Source organism: Ictalurus furcatus, chromosome 24 (genome assembly GCF_023375685.1).
Source record: "Ictalurus furcatus strain D&B chromosome 24, Billie_1.0, whole genome shotgun sequence".
Taxonomy (NCBI): domain Eukaryota; kingdom Metazoa; phylum Chordata; class Actinopteri; order Siluriformes; family Ictaluridae; genus Ictalurus; species Ictalurus furcatus.
In genome coordinates, this window is record NC_071278.1 from 738,532 (window position 1) to 765,180 (window position 26,649).

Sequence of the window (26,649 nt, forward strand, 5' to 3'; positions counted from 1 at the left end):
TAAACACGCCACTCTGTCACTCAGCTTCATTTAATAAACAGAAAAAACAAATTATTTACAAAAACATTCTTTTATCCAGTCGCTGTAACTGAAAGTGAAGAAGTCATGATGTTGAGAGACGTATTGTTGTTGTGTTCGGGTTTAGGTCAGGATCCAGTCATATTGAAGAACGGACATAAAGTAAAGCGCGCGTGTGTGCGTATGTGTGTGTAGAATGAACAGCCTTAGAAGTGTGTGAAGTGTAAAATCCATGTCAAGGCCAGTCCTGATGAACATTAAACAGAAACAGTGGTGGAGCTTCATGACTCGCTCTCCTGTCTGTCCTCCCCGCAGGACCCCAGGGTGAAACGGAGGTCCTGGTCACGGGGGTACTGAGCTCCTGCGTTAGCATTAGCATTGTTAGCATCATGTTCAGGCTGGCTGAAGATTAGCACTCCCGGAGAGGAATACGAGGACGGCGGCTGCGTCTCTTTCAGACACTGAGAGTCTGAGGAAGAGGGCTTGCCCTCTGAGCCATGCTGGGAAATGAGCTGCAGGAGCGCAGATGCCACGTCGCCATGAAGATCATCCAACTGGGCAGACGGAGCAGCCGGGGTTGCTGGGTCATGGGTCAGCAGTGGAGCCGGGGCGAGAGGCTTCTCACTGAAGAGGGTCGAGTCTAAAACAACAACCAACAACAATAATAACAACAGTGAGCAAACGCTGCATGTGTGGTATGTGATCTGTGTAGTGTGACTGTGATGTAATGTGTGTGGTGTGTGTGTGTGTGTGTGTGTATCAAAGTCAGCTTTGTCATATTTAGCATGGCAATGGATAAAAACAAAACACAGTTCCTGCATGAAACTACTATGCAACATGTAGAAGACACTGACAAGTACGAAAATACACACACACACACACTACACACATATCGTTGTAGTGTGTGTATGATGTGTGTGGTGTATGTAGTGTATGATGTGTGTAGTGTGTGGGGTGTGTAGTGTAAGATCTGTGTAGTGTGAATGGTGTATGATGTGTGTAATGTGGGGTGTGTGTAGTGAGTGGTGTGTGTAGTGTGTAATGTATGGTGTATGATGTGTGTAGTGAGTGGTGTGTAGTGTGTGTATGATGCATGTGGTGTGTAGTGAGTGGTGTGTAGTGTGTGTATGATGCGTGTAGTGTGTGTATGACGCGTGTGGTGTGTAGTGTATGATGTCTGTAGTTTATGATGTGTATAGTGTATGGGGTGTGTGGTGTGTGTAGTGTAAGATCTGTGTAGTGTGTGGTGTGAATGGTGTATGATGTGTGTAGCGTGTAGTGTATGATCTGTGAAATGATGTGTGGTGTGTGTATATGATGCGTATAGTGTGTGTAGTTTATTATGTGTGTAGTGCGTGTGTAGTGTGTGGTGTGTATACTGTATGACGTGTATGATGTGTGTAGTGTATGTGTGTGTGGTGTATGGTGTGTGTAGTGAATGGTGTGTATAGTGTATGGTGTGTGTAGTGTAGTGTGTGTGGTGTATGATGTGTGTAATGTATGGTGTGTGTAGTGAATGATGTCTGTAGTGAATGATGTGTGTAGTGTAGTGTATGATGTGTGTAGTGAATGATGTGTGTAGTGAATGATGTGTGTAGTGTAGTGTATGGTGTGTGTAGTGTATGTGTGTAGTGAATGATGTGTGTAGTGTAGTGTATGGTGTGTGTAGTGTATGATGTGTGTAGTGTATGGTGTGTGTAGTGTATGTATGTAGTGTATGATGTGTGTAGTGAATGATGTGTGTAGTGTAGTGTATGGTGTGTGTAGTGTATGTGTGTAGTGAATGATGTGTGTAGTGTAGTGTATGGTGTGTGTAGTGTATGATGTGTGTAGTGTATGGTGTGTGTAGTGTATGTATGTAGTGTATGATGTGTGTAGTGAATGATGTGTGTAGTGTATGGTGTGTGTAGTGCATGTGTGTAGTGATTGATGTGTGTAGTGTATGATGTGTGTAGTGTATGTGTGTAGTGTATGTCTGACGTAGTGTGTGTGGTGTCTGATGTGTGTAGTGTATGTGTGTAGTGTAGTGTGTGTGGTGTATGATGTCTAGTGAATGATGTGTGTAGTGTAGTGTGTGTGGTGTATGGTGTGTGTAGTGTAGTGTGTGTGGTGTATGATGTGTGTAGTGTGTGTGTAGGGTATGGTGTGTGTAGTGTATGTGTGTAGTGTAGTGTGTGTGGTGTATGATGTGTGTAGTGTATGGTGTGTGTAGTGTATGTGTGTAGTGAATGATGTGTGTAGTGTAGTGTATGGTGTGTGTAGTGTATGATGTGTGTAGTGTATGATGTGTGTAGTGTATGTATGTAGTGTATGGTGTGTGTAGTGTATGATGTGTGTAGTGTATGATGTGTGTAGTGTATGGTGTGTGTAGTGTATGTATGTAGTGTATGATGTGTGTAGTGAATGATGTGTGTAGTGTAGTGTATGGTGTGTGTAGTGTATGGTGTGTGTAGTGTATGATGTGTGTAGTGTATGGTGTGTGTAGTGTATGTATGTAGTGTATGATGTGTGTAGTGAATGATGTGTGTAGTGTAGTGTATGGTGTGTGTAGTGTATGATGTGTGTAGTGTATGGTGTGTGTAGTGTATGTATGTAGTGTATGATGTGTGTAGTGAATGATGTGTGTAGTGTAGTGTATGGTGTGTGTAGTGTATGATGTGTGTAGTGTATGGTGTGTGTAGTGTATGTATGTAGTGTATGATGTGTGTAGTGAATGATGTGTGTAGTGTAGTGTATGGTGTGTGTAGTGTATGATGTGTGTAGTGTATGGTGTGTGTAGTGTATGTGTGTAGTGTAGTGTGTGTGGTGTATGATGTGTGTAGTGTATGGTGTGTGTAGTGTATGATGTGTGTAGTGTATGTGTGTAGTGTAGTGTATGATGTGTGTAGTGTAGTGTGTGTGGTGTATGATGTGTGTAGTGTATGGTGGATGTAGTATATGATGTCTATATGATGACCTCTTCACCAGCAGATGGAGACAAAGAAAGGATTAATTTATTATTTAAACACAGCAGTTTAAGTCTGCCACAATACCCACTCCTACTACCCACTCCTACTAACTCATAACCACTCCTACTACCCACTCCTACTAACTCATAACCACTCCTACTACCCACTCCTACTAACTCATAACCACTCCTACTACCCACCCATACTAACTCATAACCACTCCTACTACCCACTCATACTAACTCATAACCACTCCTACTACCCACTCCTACTAACTCTCAACCACTCCTACTACCCACTCCTACTAACTCATAACCACTCCTACTACCCACTCCTACTAACTCATAACCACTCCTACTACCCACTCCTACTAACTCATAACCACTCCTACTACCCACTCATACTAACTCATAACCACTCCTACTACCCACGCATACTAACTCATAACCACTCCTACTACCCACCCATACTAACTCATAACCACTCATACTACCCACCCATACTAACTCATAACCACTCCTACTACCCACCCATACTAACTCATAACCACTCCTACTACCCACTCCTACTAACTCATAACCACTCCTACTACCCACTCCTACTAACTCATAACCACTCCTACTACCCACTCCTACTAACTCATAACCACTCCTACTACCCACTCCTACTAACTCATAACCACTCCTACTACCCACTCATACTAACTCATAACCACTCCTACTACCCACGCATACTAACTCATAACCACTCCTACTACCCACTCATACTAACTCATAACCACTCATACTACCCACCCATACTAACTCATAACCACTCCTACTACCCACTCCTACTAACTCATAACCACTCCTACTACCCACTCCTACTAACTCATAACCACTCCTACTACCCACCCATACTAACTCATAACCACTCCTACTACCCACCCATACTAACTCATAACCACTCCTACTACCCACCCATACTAACTCATAACCACTCCTACTACCCACCCATACTAACTCATAACCACTCCTACTACCCACTCATACTAACTCATAACCACTCCTACTACCCACCCATACTAACTCATAACCACGCCTACTACCCACTCCTACTAACTCATAACCACTCCTACTACCCACTCCTACTAACTCATAACCACTCCTACTACCCACTCATACTAACTCATAACCACTCCTACTACCCACTCCTACTACCCACTCCTACTAACTCATAACCACTCCTACTACCCACTCCTACTAACTCATAACCACTCCTACTACCCACTCCTACTAACTCATAACCACTCCTACTACCCACTCCTACTAACTCATAACCACTCCTACTACCCACTCCTACTAACTCATAACCACTCCTACTACCCACTCCTACTAACTCATAACCACTCCTACTACCCACTCCTACTAACTCATAACCACTCCTACTACCCACTCCTACTAACTCATAACCACTCCTACTACCCACTCCTACTACCCACCCATACTAACTCATAACCACTCCTACTACCCACCCATACTAACTCATAACCACTCCTACTACCCACTCATACGAACTCATAACCACTCCTACTACCCACTCATACGAACTCATAACCACTCCTACTACCCACTCATACGAACTCATAACCACTCCTACTACCCACTCATACTAACTCATAACCACTCCTACTACCCACCCATACTAACTCATAACCACTCCTACTACCCACCCATACTAACTCATAACCACTCCTACTACCCACCCATACTAACTCATAACCACTCCTACTACCCACTCATACTAACTCATAACCACTCCTACTACCCACCCATACTAACTCATAACCACTCCTACTACCCACTCCTACTAACTCATAACCACTCCTACTACCCACTCCTACTAACTCATAACCACTCCTACTACCCACTCCTACTAACTCATAACCACTCCTACTACCCACTCCTACTACCCACTCCTATTAACTCATAACCACTCCTACTACCCACTCCTACTAACTCATAACCACTCCTACTACCCACTCCTACTAACTCATAACCACTCCTACTACCCACTCCTACTAACTCATAACCACTCCTACTACCCACTCCTACTACCCACCCATACTAACTCATAACCACTCCTACTACCCACTCCTACTACCCACTCCTATTAACTCATAACCACTCCTACTACCCACTCCTACTAACTCATAACCACTCCTACTACCCACCCATACTAACTCATAACCACTCCTACTACCCACTCCTACTAACTCATAACCACTCCTACTACCCACTCCTACTAACTCATAACCACTCCTACTACCCACTCCTACTAACTCATAACCACTCCTACTACCCACTCCTACTACCCACTCCTATTAACTCATAACCACTCCTACTACCCACTCCTACTAACTCATAACCACTCCTACTACCCACTCCTACTAACTCATAACCACTCCTACTACCCACTCCTACTACCCACCCATACTAACTCATAACCACTCCTACTACCCACTCCTACTACCCACTCCTATTAACTCATAACCACTCCTACTACCCACTCCTACTAACTCATAACCACTCCTACTACCCACTCCTACTAACTCATAACCACTCCTACTACCCACTCCTACTAACTCAACCACTCCTACTACCCACTCCTACTACCCACCCATACTAACTCATAACCACTCCTACTACCCACTCATACTAACTCATAACCACTCCTACTACCCACTCCTACTAACTCATAACCACTCCTACTACCCACCCATACTAACTCATAACCACTCCTACTACCCACCCATACTAACTCATAACCACTCCTACTACCCACTCATACTAACTCATAACCACTCCTACTACCCACCCCTACTAACTCATAACCACTCCTACTACCCACCCCTACTAACTCATAACCACTCCTACTACCCACTCATACTAACTCATAACCACTCCTACTACCCACTCCTACTACCCACTCCTACTACCCACTCCTACTAACTCATAACCACTCCTACTACCCACTCATACTAACTCATAACCACTCCTACTACCCACTCCTACTACCCACCCCTACTAACTCATAACCACTCCTACTACCCACTCCTACTAACTCATAACCACTCCTACTACCCACTCATACTAACTCATAACCACTCCTACTACCCACCCATACTAACTCATAACCACTCCTACTACCCACCCATACTAACTCATAACCACTCCTACTACCCACCCATACTAACTCATAACCACTCCTACTACCCACTCATACTAACTCATAACCACTCATACTACCCACTCATACTAACTCATAACCACTCCTACTACCCACCCATACTAACTCATAACCACTCCTACTACCCACCCATACTAACTCAACCACTCCTACTACCCACTCATACTAGCTCATACCCACTCCTACTACCCACTCATACTAGCTCATACCCACTCCTACTACCCACTCCTACTAACTCATAACCACTCCTACTACCCACTCCTACTAACTCATAACCACTCCTACTACCCACCCATACTAACTCATAACCACTCCTACTACCCACTCATACTAACTCATAACCACTCCTACTACCCACTCCTACTAACTCATAACCACTCCTACTACCCACCCATACTAACTCATAACCACTCCTACTACCCACCCATACTAACTCATAACCACTCCTACTACCCACTCATACTAACTCATACTACCCACTCATACTAACTCATAACCACTCCTACTACCCACCCATACTAACTCATAACCACTCCTACTACCCACCCATACTAACTCATAACCACTCCTACTACCCACTCCTACTAACTCATAACCACTCCTACTACCCACCCATACTAACTCATAACCACTCCTACTACCCACCCATACTAACTCATAACCACTCCTACTACCCACTCCTACTAACTCATAACCACTCCTACTACCCACTCATACTAACTCATAACCACTCCTACTACCCACTCATACTAACTCAACCACTCCTACTACCCACCCATACTAACTCATAACCACTCCTACTACCCACCCATACTAACTCATAACCACTCCTACTACCCACTCCTACTAACTCATAACCACTCCTACTACCCACTCATACTAACTCATAACCACTCCTACTACCCACTCCTACTAACTCATAACCACTCCTACTACCCACTCCTACTACCCACCCATACTAACTCATAACCACTCCTACTACCCACTCATACTAACTCAACCACTCCTACTACCCACCCATACTAACTCATAACCACTCCTACTACCCACCCATACTAACTCATAACCACTCCTACTACCCACTCCTACTAACTCATAACCACTCCTACTACCCACCCATACTAACTCATAACCACTCCTACTACCCACCCATACTAACTCATAACCACTCCTACTACCCACTCCTACTAACTCATAACCACTCCTACTACCCACCCATACTAACTCATAACCACTCCTACTACCCACTCCTACTAACTCATAACCACTCCTACTACCCACCCATACTAACTCATAACCACTCCTACTACCCACCCATACTAACTCATAACCACTCCTACTACCCACCCATACTAACTCAACCACTCATACTACCCACTCATACTAGCTCATACCCACTCCTACTAACTCATACCCACGCCTACAATCTCATAGCCATGCCTACTAAATCCTAACTCATACCCGCTCCAACTAACTCATACCCACTCCTACCAACTCCTACTAGCTCCTAACTCATACCCACGCCTACTAACTCATACCCATTCCTACTAGCTCATAGCCACTCCTACCTCATACCCAATCCAACTAGCTCATAGCCCCACTCCTACTAACTCCTACCCACTCCTACTAACTCCTACTAACTCATACCCACTCCTACTAACTCATACCCACTCCTACTAACTCCTACCCACTCCTACTAACTCATACCCACTCCTACTAACTCATACCCACTCCTACTAGCTCGTCAAAGTGTGCATATAATAGTAATTACTGTCTAATAACACTTATGTTCAGTTATAAGATAGTCAGTCATAAGGTTCTGTTCAAACCTGTGTTTATACAGCTGCAGCTCGAGCTGCTGGTCCTCACTAATGCTAACACTAATCACCGTAGGCTCTGAGGTGGAGCTTTGCATATATGGGTGGGAATGATGGGCAGGGCTCAAGGAATAAAAGAAATCATTCAAATCAGATTCAGCGACCTATTTAAACTTTAAGGGCCTGGTCCTGAATCACCTACTGCCCCTTTAAACTCTCACTCAGTTTCACACTTGAATCAGTTTAAACACACAACCCTGAGACAGAGAACTTCTGAGAACTCTACAGTGTTAGTGTAGTGATGATTTACACACCACTGAGGGGCGGAACAATGACATGCCAATAAGTACAGTCCCCTCCAAAACTATTGGAACAGCAAGGTCAATTCATGTGATCGAGATGAAAATTAGACGATAGATCAGGATTTCAGTTTTTATTTCCTGGTGTTTACATCTACACGTAAAACACAGAACCTTCTGTATCAGACAACCAATTATTATGTGAGCAAAAGTATAGGAACAGATCAGTCCTGAAGTAAATGAAAGTAAATAACACTTGATATTCAGTTGCGTATCTGTAACTCGCAGTAACTGCATCACTCCTGCGACTCACTGACACCAAACTGCTGGTTTCTTCTTCTGTGAAGCTTCTCCAGGTTTTTACTGCAGATCCTTTCAGCCGTGACACTACCTCCACCTTGTTTCACAGATGAGCTTGTATGTTCTGGATCATGAGCAGATCCTTTCTTTCTCCACACTTTGGCCTTTCCATCACGTTGGTAGAAGTTCATCTCGGTTCAAGAACACCTCTATATTTCTGCTCTCGACGTATTCTTCCAATGCTGGATGGTGATACAATCACTCTGCCCTGGGGAGGTCGCTGCTGATGTCACTGACTTATTTTCGGGTTTTTCTTCACATCTCTCACGTTTCTGTTATCGGCAGCTGTTTTCCTTGGCCGAGCCGTTCGGTGTCTGTTCCTCAGTACACCAGCGGTTTCTTTCTTTTTCAGGACATTCCAGATTGTCGTACTGGTTATACCCAACGTCTGTGCAGTGCCTCTGAATGATTTTCCCTCTTTTCTCAGCTTCAGAATGGCTCGCTCTTCTCCCATAGACAGCTCTCTGATCTTCATGTTGGTTTGTCCTTTTAAACAACAAATGCAGTCTTCACAGGTGAAACTGAAGGTTAAAACCATGAGTAGATGTTCAGAGCTATGTGTTGTTTAAACAATCAATCTAACAGCACCTGGGGAGCAAGAAACACCTGGCAGCCGTGTGTTCCAGTATTTTCGCTCACCTCCAAATTGGGTTGTCTGATACAAAATGTGCTATGTTCTATGTCGTTTAACACGTCTACATATAAATACCAGGAAATCAAATCTGAAATTCTAAACTCTTCTCATCTCCATCTTTTGATCTCAAACCCAAATGTCTTCAACCTACGGCAAAAAAAAAAAAAAAAAAAAAAGAAAAAAAAAGGAATTGGCCTTGCTGTTCCAATAGTTTCAGTGGCAACTAAAAACCTACCAAAAGACCCACAAAACCAACAAATAAAAACCGTACTCCATATTTAAATCAGTAAAAAGTGCTGTTGAAATGTATTACAAAGATATACTTTACTTTATTATAAACAATATTTTATAACATTTATTATAAATTCTCATTTATATTATAAAATGTTTCAAATATTTTAAATGATTATTATTATCATCAGGTCTGATCAGAGAAAAACAAAGTAATGGAATAGAAATAAGTGAAGCTGTTAAAAATAAATAAACAAACAAGCTTCACTTAATAAAGCTCCACTTCACTGAAATTTACCCACTGTACCTAATAAAATGACATGACTTCCCATCGTCATTTACTGATTAATGGAATAAAACCTCATCCTGTTTCCTAATGTCCTTTTAACGATCTAATGAACTGAATCCTGGTCTCGTGATTTATTCCGCTGTTCTACAGGTTTCTGTAAGATGAGAGAGGAATAAGAGAAGTGATGAACGTGAACATCACCAACCCTCACGCCGGTCTCTAACTGACCCACATCACTTCCTGTACACCACACCTTCCCATTTCATTCTAATATTTACAGCAGGAGGAGTTCGGAGTCTGAAGCTCCGCTGACTTCACACAGGAAATCAGGTTAAACATTAACGCCCAGAATAAACAAACACACACCAGGTGAGAGAACTGTAATAAAGTGTTAACACGGAGACTCTGCAGGACTGAGACTCAGACGTCTAATCCAGTTTACACCCAGTATCCTCCTTAGAGCTTAGAAAAAAGTATACATTATTAATAAAACAATTATTGCACAAAATAAATAGAATGTATTAATGATTGTAAATGTGTTTTATATAGATTTTAAAAAAAAATTCTATACAAATTTATAACGCAAATAACTTATTATAAACAAAACAAATGAATTTATAATTTGTTACTTATAAATAAAATAAAACCAATAAATAAAATCTTATTTTAAATGAATTTATTTTTTAAAAATGACTACTAAACTGTAAAATTACTGAGTAACAGTTCTTTTTCTGTCTAAATAAAATAACACTGCTTAGATTAAAATATCTTATTAGAAAATAAATTGATAGTTATTATGAATAAATATCAAATGATTACATATTATAAATAAAATAATTTCAGTTTTCTTTAAACTACAAGATGAATATGTTTAGAACAGTTTTATTATTTTAATGATGTAGTTTTTATCTACACCTCATTAGTGGTGAAATTACAGTATTATGCATTTTTTTTCATAAGAAATTCATATAGTTTACCATACGCAATACATTCTTTAATGTAAATGTTTCAATTACAAGTTTATTTTATTTACAGTAAGTAATCATTTGTACAGTAAATGATCAGTAAGAGAGACAGCGCCCTCCCGAGGCGTCTCCCTGTTACTGCAGCGTTACTCTGTCAGAACTCACCGAACCTCACAGATTTATTTTATAACGCTTTGGATTTTCATAAAACTCTTGATGTCAGTGCAGTGAAAATAATGACGAGGTGAAAACAATGAAATGAAAAAAGAAGGAAAGGAAAAAGAAAGACATGCTGTTCGTGTTTCGCTCATAATTTATTCAACGTGCGACCGCTGAAGGCCGAGAGCACATACTGTGACACCAGGTTCTCTCTCTCTCACACACACACACACCCCCCAAACCCAGAAAAAACACAACACAGATGAAAATCAGGAGGCGCACTGCGACAGAGGAAACGTAACGTATATAATATAATCCTCCACACCCCTGATCATAACCCCAGTGCAGACGTGAGGGATTAGAAACATGTTATTAAACAGTAATAAACACTGGACTGTGCGTGATCAGTGCTCCTGCTCGCTCACTTTAGTGAATAATGACGAGAGACACAACCAGAACGTTAGTGCTCCATTACTCCTTTATTCTTACATGCACCTTGAGGGTTAATAATGGTCCGATCTCACACTAACACACCGGATCGGATCTGACCGCGTTCACAGCTCCACTGATGTAGTGTGTGTGTGTGAGTGTGTGTTCCTGTATCCTCGGTTTTCTCTGCGCTCACAGGAGCACACACCAAAGCATCTTCATTTTTATGCTAATTTTATGCAAATTGATCTGCTCCAAATGACTGGTTATAGAAGACAACCCTGCAGCAGCGAAGAGGAGTTACAGCCCTTACTGAATCGGAACGTAAATATCAATAATGTAAAGATGGGCCCGGCTCTAACTCTACGCTCACTTTAAATAAAGTTCTGGACAGGCCACGCCCACAAGTGCGACGAGACTCGTCGGCTGCTGGTGTGAACGTGGTGCACCTCTAGCTTGGGTTCACTTGTAAGGAAAAAGCTCATGGAGGTCAGTTTCAGTGTGATTGAGCTCGTTAACGTGGCCTTAACGAGGATATCGAGATGACCGAGAGGCACGATGAGAAACGCTGACATGACATATGAATGACGACATGGAAAGATGCAGCACATGACAACAGAGACATGTCTTGTGTGTGTATTTGTTCCCATAAAAAAAAAAAAACTCAACACTGACTTTATAAATTGAGACGTACGGCATTAAAAAGTTACTGAAAAGTGAAAAATAAGGATTTGAAACAAACAAACTTTGATTTATTTTATATTTCTTCAGCGCGTCACTTCTACTGCTGGAACAAAAAAAAACAAACAAAAATAATGAGAAACATCTCAAAATATACAATCGCTCTGATAAAGAGGAGATTTAACACTACGAGGAGCCACACGAGGAAGCTCCCCAAACTGCTTTGGCCAATCACAGCCCTCGGTTTGCTTTGAGCCATGCCCCCTAGAGAGTAAACTCAGACTTGCCCTTGCAGTCGGTGCCAGAAAGGGAGGCGGAGCTGCTTCTCGTCACCGCCCCATCCGACTGGACGCCGTTGCTCTCCTCGCCTTGATCCACCCCCTGGGGCGGAGCTTTTATCAGCTGGCTCAGGAGAAGCGCGAGGAGGCCGGTGGTGTCATCTGAGGGTGGGGCTTCTGGGGGAGGTGCCTCGGGTTGAGGAGCTTCAGCAGGAGGAGGTGGAGGAGGAGGAGGAGCCGGCGCGCTATTGGACGCCTGAATGAGAGACGAGAGGGTGTGGCTGAGCAGCTCCAGCTGTTGGGTGGAGTCAGCGTCTGGGGCGGAGTCAGGGACAGGAAGTGAGGAGGAGGAGGAGGAGGAAAAGGAAGCAAGAAGATGCTCAGCCATTTGAGGGAGAGTGAGACGGTCGGTTTGACCCTGCAGCAGGTTCAACAGCACGGCCATCTCCGTCTGATTCAGCTGATCAGCTACTGCACCCAGACCTGCACGCACACACAGAAGATTGGTAGAGATCCATCTACAGTGCTGCTTGAAAGTTTGTGAACGCTTCAGAATGTTCTATATTTCTGCATGAATATGATCTAAAACATCATCAGATTTTCACACTAGTCTCAAAAGTAGATAAAGAGAACCCACTTAAACAAACGAGACAAAAATATTATACTTGGTGCAATATTACATCTCTCACATTGGCTAATGTTAATGTTCATGAGTCCACCATCAGGAGAACACTGAACAACAATGGTGTGCGTGGCAGTGCTGCAAGGAGAAAGCCTCCGCTCTCCAAAAAGAACACTGCTGCCCTTCTGCAGCTCGTTAAAGATCACGTGGACGAGCCAGAAGTCTACTGGAAAAATGTTCTGTGGATGGAGGAGACCAAACCACTGCACATGATAGAAGTGTGTGGGTGAGATACACACCCGTGAGGTCAGTGTGTGTGGTGGGGGGAGGGGGAGGAGAGGAGCTGGGTGCTGATTGGCTGTTCTCTCGGCTGGCTGTGCTCCCCGCATCCTTCTGCTGCGCTGCTTTCTGAACAGGTGCGTCCTCTGTCAGCCCACTCTGCCTCTGTCTCCGCCTCTTCTTACTCCACAACTCATGACAGTCCTGCCAGCGAGGCAAACTACACACACACACACACAGTGTAAATAAGTAGTCATTAGTCGTGAATGTATTTTCCTGTGGAACATTGAGGACACTCACTCTGGAGGCGCCATCTTATTGGGGTCAACATCACAGAGGAAACCACTCGCCAGCGCCTGCTCTGCTGTACACCGGCGGGAGGGGTCAAGGGTCAACATACGGTCAAACAGGTCCAGCGCTGGAGAGGGCAAACTGAGTGAGAGAGAGAGAGAATTTATTATATTACTATCATCACATATATTTAGAGTTAATTACACCATATACAAAATGACCTGTATAACAGTCAGAGCTAATAAACAGGATAATACCCCACACCAAACAACACGGAGCAGCAGAGGTGCGGAGAAGCTACATTACTGAACCTCTCTCTCACACACACACGTGAACTCACAAGGAGAACTCCTCTCGTAAGCGGCGTCTGTACTGCTTCTTGGGCTTCATGGTGTTGAAGTAGGGTAGTTTAATAACGTCGGGCCAAGCTGCAGGACACGGACTGCCACACAGACGACTGCCACACACACACACACACACACAATCATACAGTGCACAACAGGATACACACAGTATGAATATTAACATCCCGAATGTGTTGTAAACAGATACACATATGAACAGGAGACACATTTATAGTAGTTAAGTCTGGTTCAGACTACAGGTGCGCGTCTTCCAGGTTTTTACTTTCATACAGGTGTGAGTGAGCGGACTACACTAGTTAACACGACTGTGTGGTTCCATGTGATTATGACCAAAAGTATGTGCACCCACGACCGTGTATGTGTGAGAGCTCGAACACAGTAACACAGACCTGATGAGCTCGAGCTGTAGCAGCTCCTGATTAGCCTGGAAAATGGGCTTCTTTGTGAAGAGCTCTCCCAGAATGCACCTGGACAGTGTGGAAAGTAAACACAGTGTTTGGAGTAAAGGAAGCACACAAGTGCATAGTGAGAGTTCGCCCCCTAGTGGCAGTCATGTAGAGCTTGCATTTTGTTCAGGGATGAGATACTACATGAAGCAGTTAGCTAGATGTGGACTTCCTTATTATTTTTAGCATCGTCATCATCACATATTTATTAATAAAGCACATTACATCGAAATAAAAATAAATCAGAGTGCTTGAAGCCCTGAAAAGATAAATTATGACACCCACAAGGTTGTGCGAGAGTGAAGGAGCATGAGAAAATCAGAACATGTATGTGTGTGTACCCGCAGCTCCAGACGTCAATGGCAGGTGTGTATCTCTCCTCCCCCAGCAACAGCTCAGGTGGGCGGTACCACAGTGTGATCACCTTATTGGTGTACGGGCGACTGGAAACAACCAACCAGAGATGGGTTCATTAACACACACACACACACACACACACACACACACACACACACACACAAAGTATCGTATATAAAAATCAGTGATTAAACTGAGCTCACCTTTCCTCAGAGTTATACAGACGCGCCAAACCGAAATCAGCCAGCTTTATCTGTCCACTGAAAGAGAGAGAGAGAGAGAGAGAGCGGGAAGGAGAAAGAGAGAGGGAGGGAGAGAGGGATTATTTGTGTGTCTTTGCATGTACAAGAGTTAGCTTTAACACACCTGATTAATCTCATCATTACATTAATACTAAAAGTGAGTGTGTGTATGAGTGACTGTGTGAGTGTGTGTGTGTGTGTGAGAGAGAGAGAGAGAGAGAGAGAGAGAGTATGTGTGTGTGTGTATATATACCTGTTGTTGAGCAGGATGTTGGAACACTTGATGTCTCTGTGCAGGAAGTTCTTCTTGTGACAGTAGTCCAGTCCCTCCATCAGCTGCCTCATGAAGCTGCGGATGTGTTCGTGTGAGAACGAGACGAGGCCCGACTCCAACAGCCCCATCAGGTCATGGTCCATGTACTCGAACACCAGGTAGAACGCTCCTATACCCCACACACACACACACACACACACACACACACACACAGAACAGTCAAATACATCACTTGTTTACAGCGGGTTGTTTTTTGTTTGTCTTAAACAATAAATGATCTATATCACAACAACTATTTTTTGCATGACAAATTTTCTGGAAAAAAAAAAAAAGAAACCAATCACATGGCCAGAAATGAACTTTAAACTTCTTTAGCCAATGAAACGGTGTCCTGGTTTAGATCAGCCTGTCGTTTCTCACTGTTAGTGAGCTCTAGAAAGGAAATGACCGTATTTAGACCAGCTGTCATGACGCTAGAGGGAATGAGCTTCCCAACCACACCAAACACTCGCTGTCTTTAAGAGAGATATCTGGCTGAAAAATACTAACTTGTGACAACGCAAAATATATACCACATTTTATATGCAAAATTTGCCTGCGTGTCTCGTCTTCATTAAAATGTAGACACCCGACAGGTTTACGTGTACAGATAGGAACAGGAGGAGGACTGCTGCGGCTTTTTAAACAAAGCCCTGCAGAAAGATTTACAGGTGAGCAACAGGACATCAGGCATCCTACAGTACAACTAAATCATGTGAGCGGGAGATCTTTCACTGTCAGTTACGCGTGTGTGTGTATGCGCGTATGCCTGGCATACTGACCTTTGTCCTTTTTGAAGTCGAGTGCGTCCTGCTTGTCGGTGACGATCTCCTTCATGTTCACCACACTGCGGTGGTTCAGCTGTCTGAGGATTTTAATCTCCCGGATGGCGGTGATGGGGAAGCCCTCCTTCTCATTATCCAAACGCACCTTCTTCAGAGCCACCAGCTCACCTACACACACACACATATATTTACTTCCTTATACCAAACACGTACAGAGCTCACCGCACATTACACACTTGCACACCTGTGTCCTTGTCCTTGGCTTTATACACCTGGCCGTACGTTCCTTCCCCGATGATGCCGATGATGTCGAACTTGTCCACGCAGCGTTTCCCCCAGTCGATCTGGGTTTGTCTCTTCTCACCAAAACGAGGAGAGCAGAACCTACACACACACATTATTAGTAAGTATTGTAGCTCTTGGCTGTGTGTATAAATGGGCGTGTCTGCACAAAGCATGGGTTTTAAGACTCTACTGGGACAGTGTTAGTTTCTCCGTTCTTCCTATGATCCTGTATGTTTGCTGGAAGACGGGTTTATCTACAGAATGCTACATCATCTGCAACTTGTTCACACTTCCTGACGCTTTTGCTGTCATGGAGTATACTTACCTCCGCTAAAAACACAACAACGACGAACGAATCTATGAACAACAGTTTAGCAGTGTGTTAAGTTTCTAAATAATTTACCGCCATGTGGTCTTTGGATAACTTTTCCACCGATGAAGGTGAGAGCTCTGCAGGTGGTCATCAGGTGGATGTGTTTGTTATGGACAGGATCCATGTTGGCTCTAAAGACTTCGACTAAGTAGCCAAATGGACTTTTGGAAATCTAAACGAAGCTAAGCAGAAGCAAAAGCAAACTAATCGCTACGAGTGCTGACTAGCTTGCTAACTAGTAACACAGCTAGCTGACGTTAGCAAAAGAACAGTACCGACGATGTGATTGACGAATCTATCCATTATTTTAACATTCTATTAAAGTGAAGAATGCCAATGAACTGAAATTGTACTACAAAGCTAGTTAACATCAATGCTAACATAACATAAAAAGAGAAAAGAACCTGTGTCTGAAAATAAACAGGAAGTGTTAGCTCACGTAGAATTTCTGCTCCAGGTTCATCCACACACTTACTTTGGTCTCTTCTTGTAGGTGGGCTGTACAGGAGGCGGGGCTTCTTGCACAGGTGAAAGGGGCGGAGGCGAATCCCCTCCAGGTAGTAAAGGTGGGAGAGGCAAGTCACTAAGGAGGCGTGGCCTAACATCTTTCTCCTTCTCTTTGTCCTTTTCTTTCTCTCGTTCTTTCCTTGAGGTACGGTGAGTGGGCGTGGCCTTCTTCGGACTGAGAATTTAAACATGCATTAAAGAGATTCTTACACACTTCTTACACGTGTGTGTGTTTGTGTGTGTGTGTGTGTGTGTACTCACCTATCCCTGCAGTCTCCCAGTAGTACTGGTGGTAGAGGGAGGGGCGGAAGGGTGGAGGTTTTGATTTGCGTGGTTTTGTGGGCAGGGCTTTTGGACTGGGTTGGCGGGACTGAAGATGTAGGCAGAGCTGAAGAAGGAAGTGGAGGCGGAGAGTTTAGAGGAAGTGGTGGTGGTGAATTTAAAGGCAGCGGCGGTGGGGAGTTTAAAGGAAGCGGGGGTGGAGAATTGAAAGGAAGCGGGGGCGGGGAATTTGCAGGAAGTGGAGGAGGGGGCGGTGCTACATCTGTTACTTCGGATATGATTGGATTCGGAGCTAGAGGAGTTGGCTCAGGTGTTGGAGGCGGAGCCGACTCCGGCTCCACCTTCTGGTCTTGAGGTTGAGAAGGTGGGGTTGCGGCCGCCCGAGCTGCCGCTGCAGCTTGACGTTCTTTCTTCCGACGTGTAAGCTCCGCCCCCAGGCTTGATGAGATGGGCAGGCGGGAGGATGAAGGGGAGCGGCTGGCCGGGCGGCTCCTGGAGGCAGCGCTCCCGCTGGCTCCTCCCTGGGAAGAGTGTTTCTTGCTGCGCGAGTGTGAAGAGGACCGACGAGAGGATGAGTACATAGGAGAGCGACTGCGTGACCGGATTGAGCGCCTGAAAAAACAAAACCAGACCCAAACATTTCATAAATTATAGCACCATCCTAAACACAACAACACAGAAACACCTTTATAGTCTTTTTTTATTTATTTATTCTATGCAAATCTCGAATGCTAATTATCTAATAATCTAACTTGATTAATCGGGTATCAGCAGGTAGGTTCCGCCTAACGTTATCAGTATCATCCACTGTCGCTCCACCTCGAGTACACACATCGCTTATCCCTGTGTGAAACTATCAGAATTACTACACACCTCCTCCACGTCACAACTCTACACGTTTATTCATATTTATCTGCAAACTAGCGCTGATGTCGTCATCACGGGGGCCGAGTTTAATCTCCAGAGTGTAATTAGAAATGAACAGCAGGAGGGAGATCCAGCGTCGTCTCGGCATGGGATAAAGTTTGTGCACATCATGATGACGATGTGAGGATTGAAGACCGAAGTGACCGGATGTGACGGAGACGTTAAAACCTGCGTAGTAACATTCATATTTCTCTTTTTAAAGTAAATGAAATGACTACTGTGCCGTGTGCAGAATGAAATCATGAGCATGACCGATACACCGATGATAATAAGCGTTTAAATTTTATGTCTGTTTTTATAAATTCCCTCATTTCCAGTGTTCATTTTTGTAGTATATTAAATAAAAAGGATTATTAATCTCAGGTTACGATATCTCAGAAAAATGCAAAGTGACATCATTTATCGACATTGCATCATCATATCGCCCCGCCCTAACATCATAATCGTTATTTCTCCCAGATGGCCTTTGGCAGTATTCTCCATGTGGCGGTGTATGGAGGTGTTCAAAATATGGCATTGTTCGGCGTGATGCGGTGTTCGGCTCGTGGCGGTGTGCGGTGTATAATGTGTGGCGGTGTGGCCGTGTATAGTGTGTGGCGTGTGGCCGTGTATAGTGTGTAGCCGTGTGTGGTGTATAGTGTATGGCGTGTGGCCGTGTATAGTGTGTGGCAGTGTGCGGTGTATAGTGTGTGGCCGTGTATAGTGTGTGGCAGTGTGCGGTGTATAGTGTGTGGCCGTGTATAGTGTGTAGCCGTGTATGGTGTATAGTGTATGGCGTGTGGCCGTGTATAGTGTGTGGCAGTGTGCGGTGTATAGTGTGTGGCCGTGTATAGTGTGTAGCCGTGTGTGGTGTATAGTGTATGGCGTGTGGCCGTGTATAGTGTGTGGCAGTGTGCGGTGTATAGTGTGTGGCCGTGTATAGTGTGTGGCGGTGTGTGGTGTATGGCGTGTGGCCGTGTATAGTGTGTAGCCATGTGTGGTGTATAGTGTATGGCGTGTGGCCGTGTATAGTGTGTAGCCGTGTGTGGTGTATAGTGTATGGCGTGTGGCCGTGTGTGGTGTATGGTGTGTGGCCGTGTATGGTGTGTGGCCGTGTATAGTGTGTGGCCGTGTGTGGTGTATAGTGTATGGCGTGTGGCCGTGTATAGTGTGTAGCCATGTGTGGTGTATAGTGTATGGCGTGTGGCCGTGTATAGTGTGTAGCCGTGTGTGGTGTATAGTGTATGGCGTGTGGCCGTGTGTGGTGTATGGTGTGTGGCCGTGTATGGTGTGTGGCCGTGTATAGTGTGTGGCCGTGTGTGGTGTATAGTGTATGGCGTGTGGCCGTGTGTGGTGTATAGTGTATGGTGTGTGGCCGTGTATGGTGTGTGGCCGTGTATAGTGTGTGGCCGTGTGTGGTGTATAGTGTATGGCGTGTGGCCGTGTGTGGTGTATAGTGTATGGTGTGTGGCCGTGTATGGTGTGTGGCCGTGTATAGTGTGTGGCCGTGTGTGGTGTATAGTGTATGGCGTGTGGCCGTGTATAGTGTGTAGCCGTGTGTGGTGTATAGTGTATGGCGTGTGGCCGTGTGTGGTGTATAGTGTATGGCGTGTGGCCGTGTATAGTGTGTGGCCGTGTGCGGTGTATAGTGTGTGGCCGTGTATAGTGTGTGGCCGTGTGCGGTGTATAGTGTATGGCAGTGTGCGGTGTATGGCATGTGGCCACGTGCGGTGTATGGCGTGTGGCCGTGTATAGTGTGTGGTGTATAGTGTATGGCAGTGTGCGGTGTATGGCATGTGGCCACGTACGGTGTATGGCGTGTGGTTGTGTATAGTGTGTGGCGGTGTGCGGTGTATGGCGTGTGGCCGTGTATAGTGTGTGGCCGTGTGCGGTGTATAGTGTGTGGCCGTGTGCGGTGTATAGTGTGTGGCCGTGTGCGGTGTATAGTGTATGGCAGTGTGCGGTGTATGGCATGTGGCCACGTGCGGTGTATGGCGTGTGGTTGTGTATAGTGCGTGGCGGTGTGCGGCGTGTGGTTGTGTATAGTGCGTGGCGGTGTGCGGTGTATGGCGTGTGGTTGTGTATAGTGTGTGGCGGTGTGCGGCGTGTGGCCGTGTATAGTGTGTGGCCGAGTGCGGTGTATGGCGTGTGGCCGTGTGTGGTGTATAGTGTGTGGCCGTGTGCGGTGTATAGTGTGTGGCCGTGTGTGGTGTATAGTGTATGGCAGTGTGCGGTGTATGGCGTGTGGCCACGTGCGGTGTATGGCGTGTGGTTGTGTATAGTGCGTGGCGGTGTGCGGTGTATGGCATGTGGTTGTGTATAGTGTGTGGCGGTGTGCGGCGTGTGGCCGTGTATGGTGTGTGGCCGAGTGCGGCGTGTGGCCGTGTATGGCCGTGTATGGCGTGTGGCCGAGTGCGGGGGTGTGCGGTGTATAGTGTATGGTGGTGTATAGTGTGTGTTAGGGCTGCACGATTATGACCAAAATGATAATCCCGATTATTCTGATAAATATTGAGATCTCGATTATTTATCACGATTATTAATTGAGTTTAGTGACAACATATTTTTATTGCACTTTCACGTTTATTAAGTTTTCTCATGCCACAATATAACACACAAGTAGACATGAGAAAACTTGAGCTGGTCAATTATGACAGAATTTAGGAACATAGTGTGAGCCATGACACATTAATTTACCTTCTGATAAACTAAATCTAATATTTTCAGTTCATTTTACAGGCTGTATGCAAAAAACCACCGTTAACCTGTTTACCTTGTAAACAAATACAATAAACATCAATGTTCAGACTTTGAAATCTGCTCCTCTTAAATATATTTAAAGCTACACTATTAGACATTTCCACTGTCATGGTTCTGGGCTGGAGCTGACTGGGGGAGTTCATTTACCCGTCAGATGCACAGTGCTTTAGTTTAATGCTGTTCATTACTGATGCTCCGATCAGGATTTTTACAGCCGATACCGATCCAGATACCAATCTTTTTTTGTTTAAGCTTTAATAAGGACGTCTATCATAAACAGTTAAATGTAAGCTCTCTGCTCATGGTCACTGTTAATGGATTTAAAATAATAGCAATGAGATATAGTGGATTAATTGATAAATAAACAGCATAAAATATTTATTTTTAAATATTTTAAACAATAAAGAGTCCTAATTAAAAGTAGACTAACACAAACATGATCCATGTTAGGAAAAAGGCTAATAGCTTTCTAAGGAGATAGCGAACTAAGCTTAATGTCAAATTGATATTAAATGCAACCCACAGTAATTAGACATTATTTCATTTCTCATTTTATTTATATTTTATATAATTATTATAATATCTATTTTTTTTATATATTAAATTATTTATTTATAACTAAGCACATTTTCTGTCTTTACATTTTAGTAGTTTTATTTTTGTTTGTTTCAGTTTTAGATCAGTTCCCCAGTACAGTGTCCATGTCTGCTGATAATATTGTGTTTTTTGGGGGGATAAACCAAAACATGGAAATACGAGTGGACTTTTCTAGTGATATCTGGCAACCGTGAGTTTAAATGGAGTGAATTAGAGTTAGTGAAGGAGAGCGGCAGTGTACTGTATGTTTACAGACTGAACAGTTGCTACTCTTGATTATGATTGGTGAGGAATTATTTAATAAAGGAGTCTGAATTAAACCCACCTTGTAGCGTTAGCATTATTATTAATTTACTCCGCGTGAAGCCGCTGTGTCTACATGAGCAGATGAAAGTTCAGGTCATTTTGAGGGATCAATAAAAGATGGCGGTTTGTGAGATCGGTGCGAATAAACATTTATTCACAGTCGCACAAAATACTTTTCAGTCGCAAACGCAAGTGAAATAGTCGCATTGTAGAGCCCTGAGTTTATCTGCGAAGTTTTTTCCCGTTCGGCGTGATGACGTTCAATGTCCCCGACAACCTCTGTAGTGCCATTTAGCATCATGTTAATGTCATGATTTCTCCTCGCGCAAAGTGCTGGAACTCGAAGCGAAACTGGCAGCTTGAGCGCTAAAATGCTAACCCTGTTTCGGGGTTTTGGTATTACAAAATGACGTCATCCCTGCGCCGCTCTATGGTGATTGGCTGTAAGTGTAGGAAACGCTTGATTTGATCTGCAGTGGAGTTTTCTATGAGCGGAGGACGAACTTTAAACATCAATATCGCAGTCGATAATCGTAATCGCAATCGATATTCGATTAATTGTGCAGCCCTAGTGTGTGGCAGTGTATAGTGTGTAGCCGTGTGCGGTGTATGGTGGTGTGCGGTGTATAGTGTGGAGCAGTGTCCGTGTATAGTGTGTGGCTGTGTGCGGTGTACAGTGTGGCGGTGTATAGTGTGTGGCCATGTATAGTGTGTAGCCGTGTGCGGTGTATAGTGTGTGGCCGTGTGCGGAGTATAGTGTGTGGCAGTGTATAGCGTGCGGCCATGCGCGGTGTATAGAGTGTGGCAGTGTTCGTGTATAGTGTGTGGCCATGTGCGGTGTACAGTGTGTGGCTGTGTATAGTGTGTGGTCGTGTGCGGTGTATAGAGTGTGGAGGTGTTCGTGTACAGTGTGCGGTGTATAGTGTGTGGTCGTGTGCAGTGTATAGTGTGTGGAGGTGTTCGTGTACAGTATGTGGCTGTGTGCGGTGTATAGAGTGTGGAGGTGTTCTTGTACAGTGTGCGGTTTAGAGAGTGTGGCCGTGTGTAGTGTATAGTGTGTGGTCGTGTACAGTGTGTGGTCGTGTGCGGTGTATAGAGTGTGGAGGTGTTCGTGTACAGTGTGCGGTGTATAGTGTGTGGTAGTGTGTGGTTGTATACGGTGTATAGAGTGTGGAGGTGTTCGTGTACAGTGTGTGGCCGTGTATAGTGTGTGGCCGTGTGCGGTGTATAGTGTGTGGCCATGTGCGGTGTATAGTGTGTGGCCGTGTGCGGTGTATAGTGTGTATAGTAGTAGATGAGACGGTAGAGATGCTGTCGAGTAAGTGACAAGAGGAGAGATTTGCTTTGGTACGAGTTGATACGAGTGTACGGTGTAGTGTGTGGCCGTGTGCGGTGTATAGTGTGTGGCCGCGTGCGGTGTAGTGTGTGTGGCCGCGTGCGGTGTAGTGTGTGTGGCCGCGTGCGGTGTAGTGTGTGTGGCCGCGTGCGGTGTAGTGTGTGTGGCCGCGTGCGGTGTAGTGTGTGTGGCCGCGTGCGGTGTAGTGTGTGTGGCCGCGTGCGGTGTAGAGTGTGTGGCCGCGTGCGGTGTAGAGTGTGTGGCCGCGTGCGGTGTAGTGTGTGTGGCCGCGTGCGGTGTATAGTGTGTGGCCGTGTGCGGTGTATAGTGTGTGTGGCCGTGTGCGGTGTACAGTGTGTGGCGGTGTATAGTGTGTGGCGGTGTATAGTGTGTGGCCATGTGCCGTGTATGGCGGTGTATAGTGTGTAGCCGTGTGCGGAGTATAGTGTGTGGCAGTGTATAGTGTGCGGCCGTGTGCGGTGTATAGAGCGTGGCTGTGTGCGGCAGTGTACAATGTGCGGCCGTGTGCGGCGTACAGTGTGAGGCGGTGTATAGTGTGTGGCCATGTGCGGAGTATAGTGTGTGGCTGTGTGCCTGTGTGCAGTGTATAGTGTGGGGCTGTGTGCGGTGTATAGTGTGTGGCCATGTGCAGAGTATAGTGTGTGGCTGTGTGCGGTGTATAGTGTGAGGCGGTGTATAGTGTGTGGCCATGTGCGGAGTATAGTGTGTGCCTGTGTGCGGTGTATAGTGGGTGGCCGTATGCGGCGTATAGTGTGCGGCGTATAGTGTGCGGCGTGTAGTGTGCAGCCATGTGCAGTGTATGGCCGTGTATAGTGTGCGGCCGTGTATAGAGTGCGGCCATGTATAGTGTGCAACCATGTATAATGTGTAGCCGTGTGTGGTGTATAGTGTGCGGCCGTGTATAGTGTGCAGCCGTGTGGCGTGTAGTGTGCGGCCATGTGCGGCGTGTAGTGTGCAGCCGTGTGCATCGTGTAGTGTGCGGCCGAGTATAGTGTGCGGCGGTGTGTGTTCGGCGCGTGGGGCTGAAAGATCAGTGGTGTACTGCTGTAAGGCGTTTATGGCGGTACTCACCGGGACACTGGACTGGTACTGCAGGAGCGTCTGGTTCCGTACGGACTCCCGTCCCGGTCGTAGCTGGAGGATCTCCGGCGTGAGTACGGACTCTCGGACCTCTGCCTGCTCCGGCGGGAGCTGTCCCGGTACGGACTCGGGGTGTTCGCACGGCGCCGGGACAAGTACCCGTCCTCTGGATCCACGGGGGAGGAGGCGGTGACGGAGACACCACCACCGGCCCCGGTTCGAGACGAGCCACCTTTCCGGGTTTTGGACACCTTGCGGTGGCTGCGGTCCGAATGCTCGCGCTCGTGTTCGTGCTCGGCCTTGTTACGGTGCGAGCGGTGAGATGACCGGTGGGACAAATCGTGAGATTCTTTGCTTTTACTTTTCTGTGACGCGGAGCTCGAGGACTCGGCTAACTGAAGAGCAACGGAGGACGAATGCGACTCTGCGGGTGCGCGCCTCAAACCCGAGTCGCCCTCCGGACGAGAGACGCCGACAGTGGAAGCGAGCTTGTCTCTGCTTTTCCTCTTTGCGTCTTTTCCGTCTCGGCCGTCCGTCTTCCTCGTCTTGCCGTCTCTGTCCGTGTCGTCGCCCGACTCCCGGACCCGGTGCGGGTCTTTGGACTTTTTCCTCGAGCGTTTGCGTTTATGAGTTCGGATCTCTTTGTTATGGTACAGCTCATCCTGCGGTTTCTCGGCCGGTGGTCCGGGAGGGTCCAGGAACTCGTCCGAGTCGGAACTTATGTCATCATATTCCACCAAGGGCTTAATGGAGACGACAGGGGGCTCCACCGGAGAGTCTGCCCGGCTGCCATGTTTGGACGGTTTGTGGCGTTTGTTGTGCTTCGACGATGATGAAGAAGAAGAGGAGGACGATGAGGAGCCCGTAGATTTGGTCTGATGAAGCCTGGAGTCGGCGTTTCCGGTGGATGCCGTCGTTTGTTGTTTATATTCAGGTTCCGACTTCCGCTTGGTGACATGATGTCGGGCCGAGCCAGGCATGCCTTATTCCGCCGACCACGGTCCCTTCTGGGGAAAGAATAAAAACACAAACACACTGAAACACGCACACACACACACACACACACACACCAACCACCAGCACTGTGCACTTTAATGGAGTTTAGCTCACAGAGTTAGCGCTGCTCACGGCTTTATCCGGAACTCATCCCCGGCCAACTTCTTCTGCAGCGCGTGCCTCTTCTCTTCTGATGTTACAAAAATAACACCAATGAAACATAAATCTTTTTAAAGTTATTTATCAATCTCTCTTTCGTTCAAAATTATGTCTCTTGCCGCTTGACGGAGAAAAAATAACCCTCAAAAACAATGTAAGGACACTGCGTACTTTCTCCTCGCCTTGTTTAGCTAGCTAGCCGTGCTAAGCTAAGCTAGCCAGCTAGCGAGCGAGCTCTTTTTAAAAAAAAAAAAAAAAAAAAACACAAAACGATGAAAGGACAAAAGTCTCCTTTTTCAATTATTTATCCTTTTCCGTGCACAGAGCTTTTGGATTTGAGTCTTTTAAAGATTCAGAAACGAATAGAAATCCATCATACATGGACAAATGTTTCACTAAACTGGAAAAAAACTTGCAAGCCGGTTTAGTTCTGTTTACATGTTTCGCTTTTAATATTTCTCAGTAATATCTTTATCAGTTTTTTATATTTAACGGAAATAATCATATATTCGTGTGCAGAATTGATTCCAGTTTATTTTTTAGCAGCTCTGAAAGGAAACCAGGCCGATATTTAGGGCGATGTTCGTGGATTTAAAGAAACGCTCCACCGCCCCTTCGCTTTACGAGCCCGAAGTGGCCATTGTTGCTAAGCTGACAACTGCGCGTTCTCGCTGCCTGTGTGCGCGCTCACGCCGATACAATACAGCTCGCGCGTAGCTACGACGGAACTGACGTTTGGCGCATGCGCCGTTTTCGAAAATATATACAAGTATATTTGTATGTATATATATATCATTTTAATCTAAGTATATATGTTGTTACAATGGAATAACGACATCTTTACCAGTCCTACTGTGTCAAAATTTATTTAGAATGAAAACAATATATACATCCGTTGAATTTATAAAAACCCGGAAGTGCAGTCAGGTTAGGTTAAAGTGTTGCTAGGCGACAACCAATCAGATCATTAATAGTCCCTTCTTTGCGCTCTGGGATTGGCTGCTG

At 45.4% G+C, this 26,649-nt stretch overlaps 1 protein-coding gene across 2 annotated transcripts; it reads right to left on the minus strand.

Annotated features, from left to right (window-relative positions):
• Nucleotides 1–14: 14 nt before the first annotated feature.
• On the minus strand, nucleotides 15–26,329 carry cdk12 (cyclin-dependent kinase 12). Of its 2 annotated transcripts, none has more exons than XM_053612861.1 (15): nucleotides 25,600–26,329; nucleotides 24,481–25,496; nucleotides 17,463–18,095; nucleotides 17,170–17,376; nucleotides 16,281–16,420; nucleotides 16,034–16,204; nucleotides 15,192–15,381; nucleotides 14,900–14,956; nucleotides 14,681–14,782; nucleotides 14,283–14,360; nucleotides 13,869–13,985; nucleotides 13,538–13,669; nucleotides 13,258–13,457; nucleotides 12,346–12,819; nucleotides 15–658 (listed from the first exon to the last, which is right to left on the minus strand). In XM_053612861.1, exons 2-15 carry the CDS (start codon nucleotides 25,467–25,469, stop codon nucleotides 300–302), a joined length of 3,849 nt encoding a protein of 1,282 aa, XP_053468836.1. In that variant the 5' UTR covers nucleotides 25,470–25,496; nucleotides 25,600–26,329; the 3' UTR covers nucleotides 15–299. The 2 variants fall into 2 exon arrangements, with proteins under 2 accessions (XP_053468836.1, XP_053468837.1); XM_053612862.1 differs by lacking the exon at nucleotides 15–658 and adding an exon at nucleotides 11,085–12,164.
• Nucleotides 26,330–26,649: the final 320 nt, after the last annotated feature.